This window comes from Nannobrachium achirus, assembly GCF_963921795.1.
Source record: "Nannobrachium achirus genome assembly, chromosome: 1".
NCBI classification, from domain to species: Eukaryota; Metazoa; Chordata; class Actinopteri; order Myctophiformes; family Myctophidae; genus Nannobrachium; species Nannobrachium achirus.
In genome coordinates this window covers 5939095-5953842 of record NC_137810.1, presented here as the reverse complement: position 1 = coordinate 5953842, position 14748 = coordinate 5939095, and the positions used below count along the sequence as shown (strand labels likewise).

The window sequence follows — 14748 nt, the reverse complement described above, 5'->3', positions numbered from 1 at the left end:
TGTGTGTGTGTGTGTGTGTGTGTGTGTAGATGACTCAGGTCACTGGGGTAGAGGAGGTCTGTTCACAGCTCTAGAGGTGAGGTCTGACGAACCACGCAAACAGTACGAGCTGGCAGGCACCATGAAAGGTACGATTCCTTTACTTACTTCAAATCTGATTCCAATCTGAACCTAAACACTCCTATGTACAGTACTCCCTGCTTTGAGCTCTTCATGGCTTTAGATCAGTGCTTTTCAACCCTTTTGAAGCGGTGAAAGCCGCTTCCAAGGAGTGGCTTTGTGTGTCCCGTGCGTTCAGGATTGAGGATTGGTCAAGCCTCACATGACAATTTGGCCCTCCAGATAAAAATCATTCATTCATTCAGAATTCATAAAAATATAGAACTAAAGCACATAGAAACTATAGATCTAGAACACAGAATGTATAGATCTAGAACACAGATTTCATAGCTCTAGAACACATAGAATAAAAATTCACCGCTTCACTTCTAACCAAGGTTTGATTTTTCTTATCAAGGTCCATTATTTATTTGGTATTTGAGCCACGGATCATGTACCATTTGATATTTAGCCTCTCAGACACAAAACGTAGAATATTTTGTTATCTTTGGATAAGATTTTGTCCACAATTCCATGCTGTACTAATGTGGTGCTATAGAGATAACGGATAACAGTTGATCAAAATAACAATTCTTCTACATTCTCTAATTGCGTAGACTTGTGTAGTAATAACAATAGTAACAATAGTTTTACTCTTTAGAGCGTAAAATGAAACCAAACGTATACTTAATGATCTATAAAGGGTCCATTTGGTTAACAACTCTCCACCATTTAGCTGGGGACCACCTGGAACCTCCTCAAGGACTACTGGTTGAGAACCACTGCCTTAGCTGCAGGGGTGGAGGTGGTTGAGATCATTCTAAATGTATTTACTTGTCATGTGTTTCAGACTTGGAGCTGGGAAGGTGTGCTCTTCATTCTAAATGTGTTTACTTGTCATGTGTTCAGACTTGGAGCTGGGGAAGGTGCTGCTGTTCATTCTAAATGTATTTACTTGTCATGTGTTTCAGACTTGGAGCAGGGAAGGTGCTGCTCTTCATTCTAAATGTATTTACTTGTCATGTGTTTCAGACTTGGAGCTGGGGAAGGTGTTGCTCTTCATTCTAAATGTATTTACTTGTCATGTGTTCAGACTTGGAGCAGGGAAGGTGTTGCTCTTCATTCTAAATGTATTTACTTGTCATGTGTTACAGACTTGGAGCTGGGGAAGGTGTTGCTCTTCATTCTAAATGTATTTACTTGTCATGTGTTCAGACTTGGAGCTGGGGAAGGTGTTGCTCTTCATTCTAAATGTATTTACTTGTCATGTGTTCAGACTTGGAGCAGGGAAGGTGCTGCTCTTCATTCTAAATGTATTTACTTGTCATGTGTTTCAGACTTGGAGCAGGGGAAGGTGCTGCTCTTCATTCTAAATGTATTTACTTGTCATGTGTTACAGACTTGGAGCTGGGGAAGGTGCTGCTCTTCATTCTAAATGTATTTACTTGTCATGTGTTACAGACTTGGAGCTGGGAAGGTGCTGCTCTTCATTCTAAATGTATTTACTTGTCATGTGTTGTAGACTTGGAGCTGGGAAGGTGCTGCTCTTCATTCTAAATGTATTTACTTGTCATGTGTTCAGACTTGGAGCTGGGGAAGGTGCTGCTGTTCATTCTAAATGTATTTACTTGTCATGTGTTCAGACTTGGAGCAGGGAAGGTGCTGCTCTTCATTCTAAATGTATTTACTTGTCATGTGTTTCAGACTTGGAGCAGGGAAGGTGCTGCTCTTCATTCTAAATGTATTTACTTGTCATGTGTTTCAGACTTGGAGCAGGGAAGGTGCTGCTGTTCATTCTAAATGTGTTTACTTGTCATGTGTTCAGACTTGGAGCTGGGGAAGGTGCTGCTGTTCATTCTAAATGTATTTACTTGTCATGTGTTACAGACTTGGAGCTGGGAAGGTGCTGCTCTTCATTCTAAATGTATTTACTTGTCATGTGTTACAGACTTGGAGCTGGGGAAGGTGCTGCTGTTCATTCTAAATGTATTTACTTGTCATGTGTTCAGACCTAGAGCTGGGGAACGTGCTGCTCTTCATTCTAAATGTATTTACTTGTCATGTGTTTCAGACTTGGAGCAGGGAAGGTGCTGCTGTTCATTCTAAATGTATTTACTTTTCATGTGTTTCAGACTTGGAGCTGGGGAAGGTGCTGCTCTTCCCCATCGATGACAAACAGTCCAGGATGGAGGGGCAGGACCTGGTAGGTGATCACTGGTCCTCGGTGTTGTTATTTTATTGTTTGATGTAACTTTTCTGGGAAGTGCAAAAAAGAAAAAGGAAAACGGTTCAATGTAGATACAAGCTGTTTTCATTAGCTAAACTATGTATAAATCCCACAGACATGACCACTCGCAAACATCCACAAGATCACAACGTGTTTGTGAGCTTGTAAAGTAGCTCTGCTGTTTTTGCTATGTTTGCTTTCTTTTTGGTATTCTTTTTAGACCTCAATGCCATGTTGATGCACCTTATGTATAAAAACCTCACATACATACTGTAAATGGATATGCTGTAGGGCATTCACGAATAGTGATTTTTAGTATTCAAATTATTCGACCTCAAAGTATTCGAATAGTCGAATTTTCGACAGGACTGGCCAAACTGTCAAATATTAAGTAAGCAAGAGGCGAACATTGTGAAAATAGCCTATTTTCACAATATTTATCTGCGGAACCGAGTCACATTAAATGTAATACCTACAATTCCAAGTGCTTGTCAGGGTGGGGGTCCCCAGTTCAAATATGTTTATTTTGGGGGTCACGGCCTAAAAAGATTTGAGAACCCCTAGAGAGCATTAACAAATTCATCCACCAGGGGCATTGACAACTCATTCTTATGACTTCATATCTAGCCAAGCTTTATAAACTACCGGTATATATTTTTCAAAGAGAGAAAAAAAAAAGAAAAGAAGCGAATAATATATAAGTGACTTTGATATTCGAATATTCAGATATTTGGTGAATGCCCTAATATGCTGTATACATGTAGATATGTGTTGTTGATGTGTCCTCAGATGGCTGTCATGGTGTACTTACTGTACCAGATGGATATGCTGTATACATGTAGATATGTTGTGTCTTCAGCTGGCTGTCATGGTGTACTTACTGTACCAGATGGATATGCTGTAAACATGTAGATATGTTGTGTCCTCAGATGGCTGTCATGGTGTACTTACTCTACCAGATGGATATGCTGTAAACATGTAGATATGTTGTGTTCTCAGCTGGCTGTCATGGTGTACTTACTGTACCAGATGGATATGCTGTAAACATGTAGATATGTTGTGTCCTCAGATGGCTGTCATGGTGTACTTACTGTACCAGATGGATATGCTGTATACATGTAGATATGTTGTGTCCTCAGATGGCTGTCATGGTGTACTTACTGTACCAGATGGATATGCTGTATACATGTAGATATGTTGTGTCCTCAGATGGCTGTCATGGTGTACTTACTGTACCAGATGGATATGCTGTAAACATGTAGATATGTTGTGTCCTCAGCTAGCTCCATACTGTACCAGATGGATATGCTGTATACATGTAGATATGTTGTGTCCTCAGCTAGCTCCATACTGTACCAGATGGATATGCTGTAAACATGTAGATATGTTGTGTCCTCAGCTAGCTCCATACTGTACCAGATGGATATGCTGTAAACATGTAGATATGTTGTGTCCTCAGCTAGCTCCATACTGTACCAGATGGATATGCTGTATACATGTAGATATGTTGTGTCCTCAGCTAGCTCCATACTGTACCAGATGGATATGCTGTAAACATGTAGATATGTTGTGTCCTCAGCTAGCTCCATACTGTACCAGATGGATATGCTGTAAACATGTAGATATGTTGTGTCCTCAGCTAGCTCCATACTGTACCAGATGGATATGCTGTAAACATGTAGATATGTTGTGTCCTCAGCTAGCTCCATACTGTACCAGATGGATATGCTGTATACATGTAGATATGTTGTGTCCTCAGCTAGCTCCATACTGTACCAGATGGATATGCTGTATACATGTAGATATGTTGTGTCCTCAGCTAGCTCCATACTGTACCAGATGGATATGCTGTATACATGTAGATATGTTGTGTCCTCAGCTAGCTCCATACTGTACCAGATGGATATGCTGTATACATGTAGATATGTTGTGTCCTCAGCTAGCTCCATACTGTACCAGATGGATATGCTGTAAACATGTAGATATGTTGTGTCCTCAGCTAGCTCCATACTGTACCAGATGGATATGCTGTAAACATGTAGATATGTTGTGTCCTCATCTAGCTCCATACTGTACCAGATGGATATGCTGTAAACATGTAGATATGTTGTGTCCTCAGCTAGCTCCATACTGTACCAGATGGATATGCTGTATACATGTAGATATGTTGTGTCCTCAGCTGGCTCCATACTGTACCAGATGGATATGCTGTATACATGTAGATATGTTGTGTCCTCAGCTGGCTCCATACTGTACCAGATGGATATGCTGTATACATGTAGATATGTTGTGTCCTCAGCTAGCTCCATACTGTACCAGATGGATATGCTGTATAAATGTAGATATGTTGTGTCCTCAGCTAGCTCCATACTGTACCAGATGGATATGCTGTATACATGTAGATATGTTGTGTCCTCAGCTAGCTCCATACTGTACCAGATGGATATGCTGTATACATGTAGATATGTTGTGTCCTCAGCTGGCTCCATACTGTACCAGATGGATATGCTGTATACATGTAGATATGTTGTGTTCTCAGCTAGCTCCATACTGTACCAGATGGATATGCTGTATACATGTAGATATGTTGTGTCCTCAGCTAGCTCCATACTGTACCAGATGGATATGCTGTATACATGTAGATATGTTGTGTCCTCAGCTGGCTCCATACTGTACCAGATGGATATGCTGTATACATGTAGATATGTTGTGTCCTCAGCTAGCTCCATACTGTACTTACTGTACCAGATGGATATGCCGTATACATGTAGATATGTTGTGTCCTCAGCTGGCTCTCATCGTGGCACAGCAGAGAGACAGGTCTAACAACCTGTCTGGGATCCACCTCACTGCTCTGGACCAGGCTCTGATGAAGATCTGCACTGCAGCCAAGAAGAAGAAAGGTACCATGATGGAATATTAAAATGATTCTTTAGTCTTTATTTATTTTTGTATACAGTAGAGTTCATATGCAGAATACACCTTAAAAGTGTTTTATCATATGAGAGCCATAGACAATGTTGTTGCTGTCAGTCAGAATCCATCCATGTCCAAAACACACTAATATTTCTATAACTATTATTAATGAATTATTACATTTCAGGGAGAATGTGTTCCAATGGATCCAGCCAACATAGTTATTGTATTATTATTCCTAAACTCTTGTTAATACTTTTCATTGGTTCAATATTTATAAAACACACAGACTGAACCACCTTCAACCTGTTGTCCCTAATTTGGTCGTTATAGGCAAACTGAGCTTGGTGGATCTTTTGTCATGACATGTCATAGGATGAAGTATTAAAAAAAGCTGACATCTGAAGACAGCGAGGATATATATCAGAGCAGCTGCTTTGCAGCGATGTAAACATGTTAAGGACTAACAGCTATTAACACTATGCTGTGTCTCCTAATGGGAGTCATCTGTCAGCATGTCTAGCCTGTTAGTTTGTTCAGGGACTCAGTATCAAGCGTAAAGAAAAGAAAAGGCAACAAAGCAGCGCAGAGTAATCTGTCACCGTGTCACTGCTGTGTTGATCAACACGCTGGTTGATGTCAACCATGCGTCAGACAAGTGAGAACATTATAAAGGAAAATGTAAAGCCTGTGGTTAAAAGAACATGGAACTGACTGATGGAGAGAATGACTTTAACACCCATTACTAGCAGGAATGGTGTGAAGAGAGAAGGTGAGTGGAAGTGGTTAAACAACCCTTTTCTCGGGGCATGAGATGCAGTCGGTAGAGATACAGAGCAGACGCTCTTAATCCAGAGCGACTTACAATAAGCAAGGTAATACATCAATACAGATATGTTCTGTTGATCACACACTATCTAAACACTAGCGCTGTTGCTGGGGACACTGTTCACGCTGGGGGCGTGTTCCAACTAGGATTATAGCTTTGTAGCAGCTACAAACATTGGGCATGGCATTGTTCGTTCACGTTGCTGGTTTACATTGAAAATGATTGGTAGCCTGTAGCAAAGGGTTGTTACTCTGATAATGATGTCAACTGTCAAGTCACATGATCATCACAGTGCCGTGTGTGTGTGTGTGTGTGTGTGTGTGTGTGTGTGTGTGTGTGTGTGTGTGTGTGTGTGTGTGTGTGTGTGTGTGTGTGTGTGTGTGTGTGTGCGTGTGTGCGTGCGTCCTCAGCCAGTGTGCACCTCCCCCGCATCGGTCACGCCACCAAAGGTTTCAACTGGTACGGCACGGAGAGACTGATCAGGAAACACCTGGCCTCCAAGGGAGTCCCCACCTTCATGTATCCTGATGCACCTGAACAGCTAGGGCAGGGGTTTTCAAAGTGGGTGACGGGGCACCCTGGGGTGCCATGATGCCATTCCAGGGAGATAATTTGATAATATTTGGAATTCGTCAAAATCACTTCACTATGCTTAGTAAAACAGACCTGATTTGCATGAAACTGGAGCATGTTGTAATAGGCAACCATCTGACGAGAATAGACCATGTACAAGCTAGGGCATTAACGAAAAAGTCGACAAGTCGACTCAGTCGACTTCATTACTCAAGTCAACTCCCACCAGAGAAAGTCAAAGTTGAAAGAAATATATACTTTCTATTGTGAAAATAGCAGATCTACATGCTTGTGAGCATGTAGATCTGCTATTTTCACAATTTCTGCCTCTATATATTTGACAATTTGGACAATGTTTAATTTGCCATTTTAGACGTGTTAAAAAGTCCTTAAATTGTCTCTTTAGAAATGTGAAGATACCCTCTATACACTTAAACTTTATGTTGGTTTGTTTACAGTTGAGTGAGAAAACAGTTAATCATCTGGGGACCCCCCAAAATAATTGGGGGGTTGTGTGTGATGTGATGACGTCATCAAACGATAAAGTCAAACGATAGAGTCGAGTCGACTTGCAAAAATCACAAGTCGTTAATGCCCTAGTACAAGCTAGATTGGCTATTTTCTGCAAAGAGCTTTGGTGTTTGGTGGGCCAAGTGTAGTCCCCTGGGGGATATAGGTTATAAGTGGCTAGAATGAAAATGTATTTGTGTGGACGACGTTTCATTTAGATATTTAACACATATGGTGCCAACCCTGAGTTTCCCGAGTTTGTATTGGTACCACCCCTGTGCCAACCCAGAGTTTCCCGAGTTTGGGCCGTTTTTGAAGAAAAAAAAAATCAAAAAATGTTTTTTGGACCTCCAGAAATGTATTAGGCATGATCGCGATCGCGAAATTGCATGTTTAACCCCCATACCAACCCATTCTTTCAAACATGGCAGCCATGTTTGCTTACATCTGAAGAAAACATATTGGCTGATAAATCATGAATGCCTGAACGGATTTCCAAGTGGATTTTTTTGTTTGAAAGCTGTGAACAGCATCTACACACGTGGTGCATGATTAGGCATGGGCGTGCACGATCCGTGCACTATAAATTACATGGAAGTCTATGGAGACCATGGCATCGCGGACCATTGAAGAGAAAAAATCATTGCAACATAAGTGTTAATGCTTTGTCCTTGACCTGAGTGATCAGATATTACCACAGTAGAGCAGCCAGGAACACAGGGACCGCACCGAAGACCTCACCTCCACCTCCAGCTGCAGCCACCTCCCCCTCGCCCACCTCACCTTCCCCCAGACCAGACAGCCTGACCCTGGGCACAGAGGAGACAGACTCCCCTGGAACCTCCGCTGGCTCCCACCGCCACACGTAGGGCTGTCACCATGATGACATCTTACATGACAATTAATTGTCACTCCAATAATAGTGTGATTAACGATTTAATTGTGTTTTTGTCATGGCGATTACATTTCTGTTTGGCTTGTAGGCTTTGAAGTTGCACATGGCAGATAGGACACATAACCTAAATATACAAAGACATTACTGACATATTGACAACTTTATACTTAAAAAAGAACCGTAATAGTGGAAATAGCCAATCCACAAGCTCACAACGCGTCGCATTGCGACACGTTGTGAGCTTGTAGATCTGCTATTTCCACACATTTTTGTTGGAACATATATATGAACATTTTTCAACGTGGAAACGATTGACGATGATGACAAAATAACTAAGATTTATTATGTAAAATAAATGCGATTAGACGATTATGTAATTGTCACAGGCCTAAGGACACGGAAGAGACGGACCCCCCCGGACCCCCCTCTGCTTCCCAGCTGCCCTGCTTCATGAGTGGAGTGCATGTTTTCTTCTACAATCTGGCAGCGTCCGACAGGAAGAGGCTGGCTCGCTACCTCTTCACATATCCTGACTTAACACAAACAAAAACTCACATACTTTATGTAGTTGGTTTTGAAATCAGCAGATTCTTTCAGTTTTTGGTGTTAGATTGTATTTGAGTTCATGAGTTGATTTTTTATGACAGCATGAGTAGTTGACTTACTTGACTAGTTTTAGATTTGTTTTTATTTTGTTTAAGTTGATCAGGTGTTGTGAGGAAAGCCTTGATTTATAGAATCTGAAAAGGTTAGCATGAAAGAATGTGTGACATCGCATGGCGGGGAAAAACTAAAACGAAGATGCTTTCATTTAGAAAGTTAGCTTTTGTTTTAGTTGGTTTTGCCTTGTTAATTTGTTCTCATTTAGATGTAGTCTCAGCTTTTAGTTAACAATAATAACCCTGCATTGTAGACAGCCAACAGCCTGGGTTGATAGTAACAAAGTTCATGCAACAGGGTTGCACTCTGACAGAGTGTTGATCTACAGCTAACAATGTGATGCAACACATTGTTTGCTGTAGATCAAATAGCTTGTAGCACTTTGCCTTAGCCTTGACGACCATGTAATCTTATTCTAAGGTTAGAATGTAATTTAGATTTGGACAGAAGCCAGGTTCATTAGTAGACCTGGCATCCTTTAGTTTGTATAGTTTCAATGTACACATTGATTATTGATATTATAATGTTTAGACTGATTGTTTACCTATGACACTAGATTACTGAGACACCATTACCTTGTGTTTACCTTTCTTACTGTAAATCACTGTGGATTAAGAGCGTCTGCTAAATGACTACATTGTTAATATGTGTTGTACAGTCACGTTACAGTGGATTATAAATAGGTTTTAGACTAGTGTTTCACTGACACTCGGACTGTGCTAATTATAGCTCATTAACACAGTAGATACAGTTTATTTAAAGTTAGGTTTAAGACTAGTGTTTGACTCTCAGACAGCTCCTTAACACAGTAGATAGTTTATTTAAAGTTAGGTTTAAGACTAAGAGGTTTAGTGTGTGTGACTCTCAGACTGACAGCTCCTTAACCCAGCCTTCACTTATGACGGTGATGAAGAGGAGATCCTGAGTTCAGAGGTCACACACATTGTTGCCGAGGTGGAACACAGCGTTCACACACAGGTTAGTCACCTTAACACACTGAACACAGCGTCCACACACAGGTTAGTCACCTTAACACACTCTAGCTTCTGCTTCTTCTTGCTTATTTTCGCCGAAAATAAAAATTAGAACCGCTTTAGTTATGGCCCGTAAAAAAAGGCTTGTTTTGACAAATAATTCGATCTGGGATCCTAAAGTAGATAGACTCATTTTTCTAAAGCTCTGTCCACATGGAAGTGGACAGAGCGGACAATTTATGTTTGACATCTTCTCCAGTTTGACAAAATGTTGACTGACGTCTGACATCATAGATGTCTGACGTCATAGACTGCATGAGACTGTTCTGACATCACAACACCTCATCACAGCTCAGCAGAAGGATTTAGCATCATATCATTGTGATGTCAGAAGGATATAGCATCATATCATTGTGATGTCAGAAGGATATAGCATCATATCATTGTGATGTCAGAAGGATATAGCATCATATCATTGTGATGTCAGAAGGATATAGCATCATATCATTGTGATGTCAGAAGGATATAGCATCATATCATTGTGATGTCACAAGGATATAGCATCATATCATTGTGATGTCAGAAGGATATAGCATCATATCATTGTGATGTCAGAACAGTTCAGCTATATCCTTCTGCTGAGCTGGGATGAAGTGTCATTGTGATGTCAGAAGAGTGACAGACAGACATGAGCTGGACGTTCTCATACTAAGTATGGACCTACGGTCGCTATTATATTAACCACATGAACCCTAGCGTCCCTATTTTGGGGTGAAAAGATTTGGTGTTAATAAACTGGGCCTAGTACAGAGCCCTGGAGGACCCCGGTCAGCTAGGGCCTAGTACAGAGCCCTGGAGGACCCCGGTCAGCTAGGTATATACAGTAGGGTTTAAATGGTACATAGAAAGCACATAGAAACTGCATATTATATGAATAATGCCAAAACTGGGACTGGGAAGCCACAACTGTGTATAGTTTTTTTACGGAGGTTATTTGACCAACGTTTAAAACCATCTACTTAGGCCATCCCAAGTAAAAACAGGTGACAAACATGCAATCCAAGTCATAATTTCTCCCATTCACCTGATTCAGTACAGATGGTACTGAAAGGCTGCAGTTGGTAGTAGGTCTGCTCTACACAACACAACAACATGCCACTACAGGCCTTAGTTTCTTGGCTCAGCCTCAGCGCTGTGCTGTTCATCCATCTGTGTGCGTAGGAGGGATGATTGATTGATTGATTGACTGATTGAATGTTTTATTAGACAGAAATGTAAAAACAGCACAAGTAACAGTAAAACACTTTGTCTAAAACGATTTACGATTACACCAAAAACAGTCCTTGCTGTCTTGTCTCCATTGGTGTCCTATGATTCAATTCATCAACATATTAAAGTGATCCCTGATTTGTAAGCCATGTAGGCCTTAATATGTTATAATAACCCTCTTTAACCGAAATATACCTTTTAAAACACTTGGAATATATTCCTTTGAGAGAAAAAAAGTTATATGTTCATAACCTTTTATGCACCACACTACTAACTACAGTTAATCTGAGCTTCAAGACAATGTTTTAAATATTGTAAAGAGAACGTTGTTTTGACGTTCCATATTAAACCTATGGGCCCGACCAGCCAAAATGCATTGCCTACGTCATCACTGCATGCGACGAACAGTGCAATGGCTCCCCCCAGGGGTTGAACATATAACTTTTTTTCTCTCAAAGGAATATATTCCAAGTGTTTTAAAAGGTATATTTCGGTTAAAGAGGGTTATTATAACATATTAAGGCCTACATGGCTTACAAATCAGGGAAAAACAAATAACACCACAAATGTAAAACACTCTCTGTTAAAGGAAGCCAATATGCACTCATTTGGCAGTGCTCTAGAAGGAGAATTTACCCTTGTATGTTTTATAGATGGGTGTTACCAGATTGTTAATTTAATTCCCTCTCGTAGTGGCTGTGGGAGATGTGGTGTGTATTTAACGATGTGATATTTATTTAACGGTGTGATATTTATTTCCCATTCAGAACGGGTACACTATATTGTTTATTATTATTTTATGCTTTAACTATTAAAAAATAGCAGATATACAAGCTCACAGTTGTAGATCTGCTATTTTTGAAAAATCGTGAAAATTAGAATTTTTACCCGATTCTATAAGTGTCTTTTGAATCCTTCTAAGGTTTTTTGAAAAAATGTTTATATTATGTCAGCAATCTGGCCAGCCATCGTCAAAGAAAAGGTCCTTTTCACTTAACTGGAGCTTGGTTAGTCTGTTCTTGAGAGACTACTGTGTCAGTGGTTCTCAAACCTTTTCATGTGAAGGACCCCCAAAATGATATTTATTTGGCCAAGGACCCGCATCTCAAAATATTTAGTTCCAGCGACCACCCAGAAGCAAAATTTGATTTACAAACGTTCGCTTTAAAAATACATACATATATTCACAGATTTGCACACATTTTCACGACTTTTACAAAAATAGCAGATTACAAGCTCGCAGCGCGGCACTTGGTGCCGCGCTGTGAGCTTGTATATCTGCTATTTTTCACTGGTTAAAGCATTCAATAATTGTAGGCCTAAATGGGTTAACGGTGTGATGGTGTTTGTGTCTCTAGGAGCTGGAGGACATGGTGACTCGCTACCCTCAGGCTGTGGTGGTCCAGAAGACCTGGCTGGAGGCCTGCTTCTCCAAGCAGAGGAGAGTCAGCACTGCAGCCTTCCTGCACCACCAGCTCACATAATGGACTGATTGAAGAATGCATTAGAAGTTTGCAATAGGAAAAAAAAAGCACAGTTTCTTGATAGCACAAATCACTGGTACAAGGTCAACTAAAAGGAAATCCTTGTAAGCTTTACGGCTTATTAGCCCTATTCACGGCCCGCCCACTCAGCATCCAACTGGTGCTGAAGTCACGCTTTGAAGGGTAAAACCCTGCTAAAAGCCCATAGAGTTAACACAGCAATCGCTAATTTAATGCAATTTCCGAATAGTAAAGTATAAAATACGGCTAGCATGATCAAGAACACAAGATAGTAAAAGGCACAAAGCATTATAATTTACTTTACCGTTCGGAATAATGATTTGTTGGCTTTAAGTCCAGCAATTTCTGTATTAATTTCCCTTCAAAACTGACATCAGCACCAGGAAGTTGCTGAGAAATTTGCTGAGTGGACGGGCCGTGAATAGGGTTAATTGACACTGGAACCACTTTATGTGTCAAAAAAATAAAGGGGGGGGGACGACATAAGGGGGCTTTGTCTATTTACAAGTCTCGAGTAGCAGCCTTCTGAAGGTGACACTTTTGAAGGAGGCTAATAGGCTTGCACACTGCACCCTTCCTACATCAGCCCAGATGATTAATATAGGGCAGGCAGGGGTCCTCAATGTGTTTAAGGCCAAAAGCAGGGACCCCCCACTCCATATTGGATTCATGTTAAATGTGTGTTTTCAGACATGTATCCACTTAAACCCTCAATAACTTGACCTTTGGCTCGCTTACTTGCCCTACTCTTTTTTTCCCCTCTACACCAATTTACAATTTAGATATTTAGCAGACACTCTTAATCCAGAGCGACTTACAATAAGCAAGGCAATACATGAACTCATTTACCGCCTCCCCCGATAGTCCCGATAGAATCTCTATGTTCTTCCCCGCCAGGCACGATAATCCTGAGACTTTAATATGCTTTAATCGCTAAAAAACATTTAAAAGTATAATCGCCGATCCGGATTGTTTATCACCCTTGGAGAAGTGTTTCCGGTCGCATTTCCGTGTTCTGGTTTTCCGGCGAGACCGGAGATTCCGTTAGCTTTCATGTAAACAGTAGAAGAAGCTGCTCAGCGATGGATGCATCTTTTTTCAATCAAATTTTTTAAATTTGAAAACTGTGATCGGGTGTACACACGCCTGGTACATGATCCTTGCAGAGATCGCCCATGTTGAAAGGTAAGGACGACGCGGCAGTTGATGAGTTCAGCAATGTTTTAAAAGACAGTAAATTAGTTAATACATCAACATCAATATATCAAAAGCATAGAAATAGCAATCCAAGAAAAAGAACGCAGGTAGACCTATTCAGTAAAAACTTTATATAAAAACCTGACCTTTTATATAAATAGACGATCTACAAGCTCACAACAATGCATCGTATATTGACTATTTTCGTCTAATGTTCCCCCCCAGAATAGGGATGCTAGGGTTCTACAGTATCTCTGACTGAGGACCCCCTAGGGGTCGAGGACCCCCTGCCAAAGACCCCTGTTATGGGGCTTCTCAGGTTGAGCCCTCAAAAGAAACATTTATGATTGTAAAAATCATAGCACTGACAAAATAGTAAATGTTATTCTTGTTCACTCTGTGTTGTATGCTTTTGTTAATTAAATACGCTTTGCCTTTGTTATTTAGTTGTGTTGTCTCATCAATATTAAGCCCATATCTGTGAATGCCAATATATAATCACTGTGATGTGAGGGGAATCAAATCCCTTTGGCCAGATGGCCAAGACATGGTGCGACCTGCCCTTTATCTATGTCTGTCTGTCTCTGTGTGTTTACGTCATCCAATAACCATTTAAGCAGAGCATTTTTAACTAAAATCTTTGCTTCTGGGGGTTCCTGGACAACATATTTTAGATGAAGGTCCACAGCCAAATACATATAATTTGTGGGGTCCTTTGTGGGGAAGTTTGAGAACCAATGATATAGCAACATTTGAGACAAAAAAAGCATTGGTTCCCGTGGTTGAAAAATATTGACGTCACTATATCCATCACTATGAGCTTAGGGCAGAGGTTCCCAAACTTTTTAGTCTCAGGGCACCCCATGAATATTTTTTTAATCCGAGGCACCCCTACATTATAATTTTTTTCCTTGTATGTCCAAAACCCTTCGTTTTGTATTTATCGTCTATAAACATGTACAACTAGTGAAAACAGCAGATCTACAAGCACACAACGTTGTGTGCTTGTAGGTTGGCTGTTTTCACTAGTTTTGTGCGACAGTCTTGTATGATGAAGCCTGCTTCATCATACAAGACTGTCGCACAAAACTAGT

General features: G+C 40.6%; 1 protein-coding gene across 1 annotated transcript in view; it reads left to right on the top strand.

Moving 5' to 3' along the window:
• Positions 1-14039, top strand: part of chd1l (chromodomain helicase DNA binding protein 1-like) — a 71435-nt gene extending 57396 nt beyond the window's left edge. The window contains 8 exon segments of the mRNA XM_080722744.1: positions 30-128; positions 2232-2302; positions 5115-5229; positions 6482-6590; positions 7843-8019; positions 8436-8566; positions 9599-9687; positions 12311-14039. Coding sequence (XP_080578870.1) covers positions 30-128; positions 2232-2302; positions 5115-5229; positions 6482-6590; positions 7843-8019; positions 8436-8566; positions 9599-9687; positions 12311-12436 — 917 coding nt within the window. The 3' untranslated portion in view covers positions 12437-14039.
• The last annotated feature ends 709 nt before the right edge of the window (positions 14040-14748 follow it).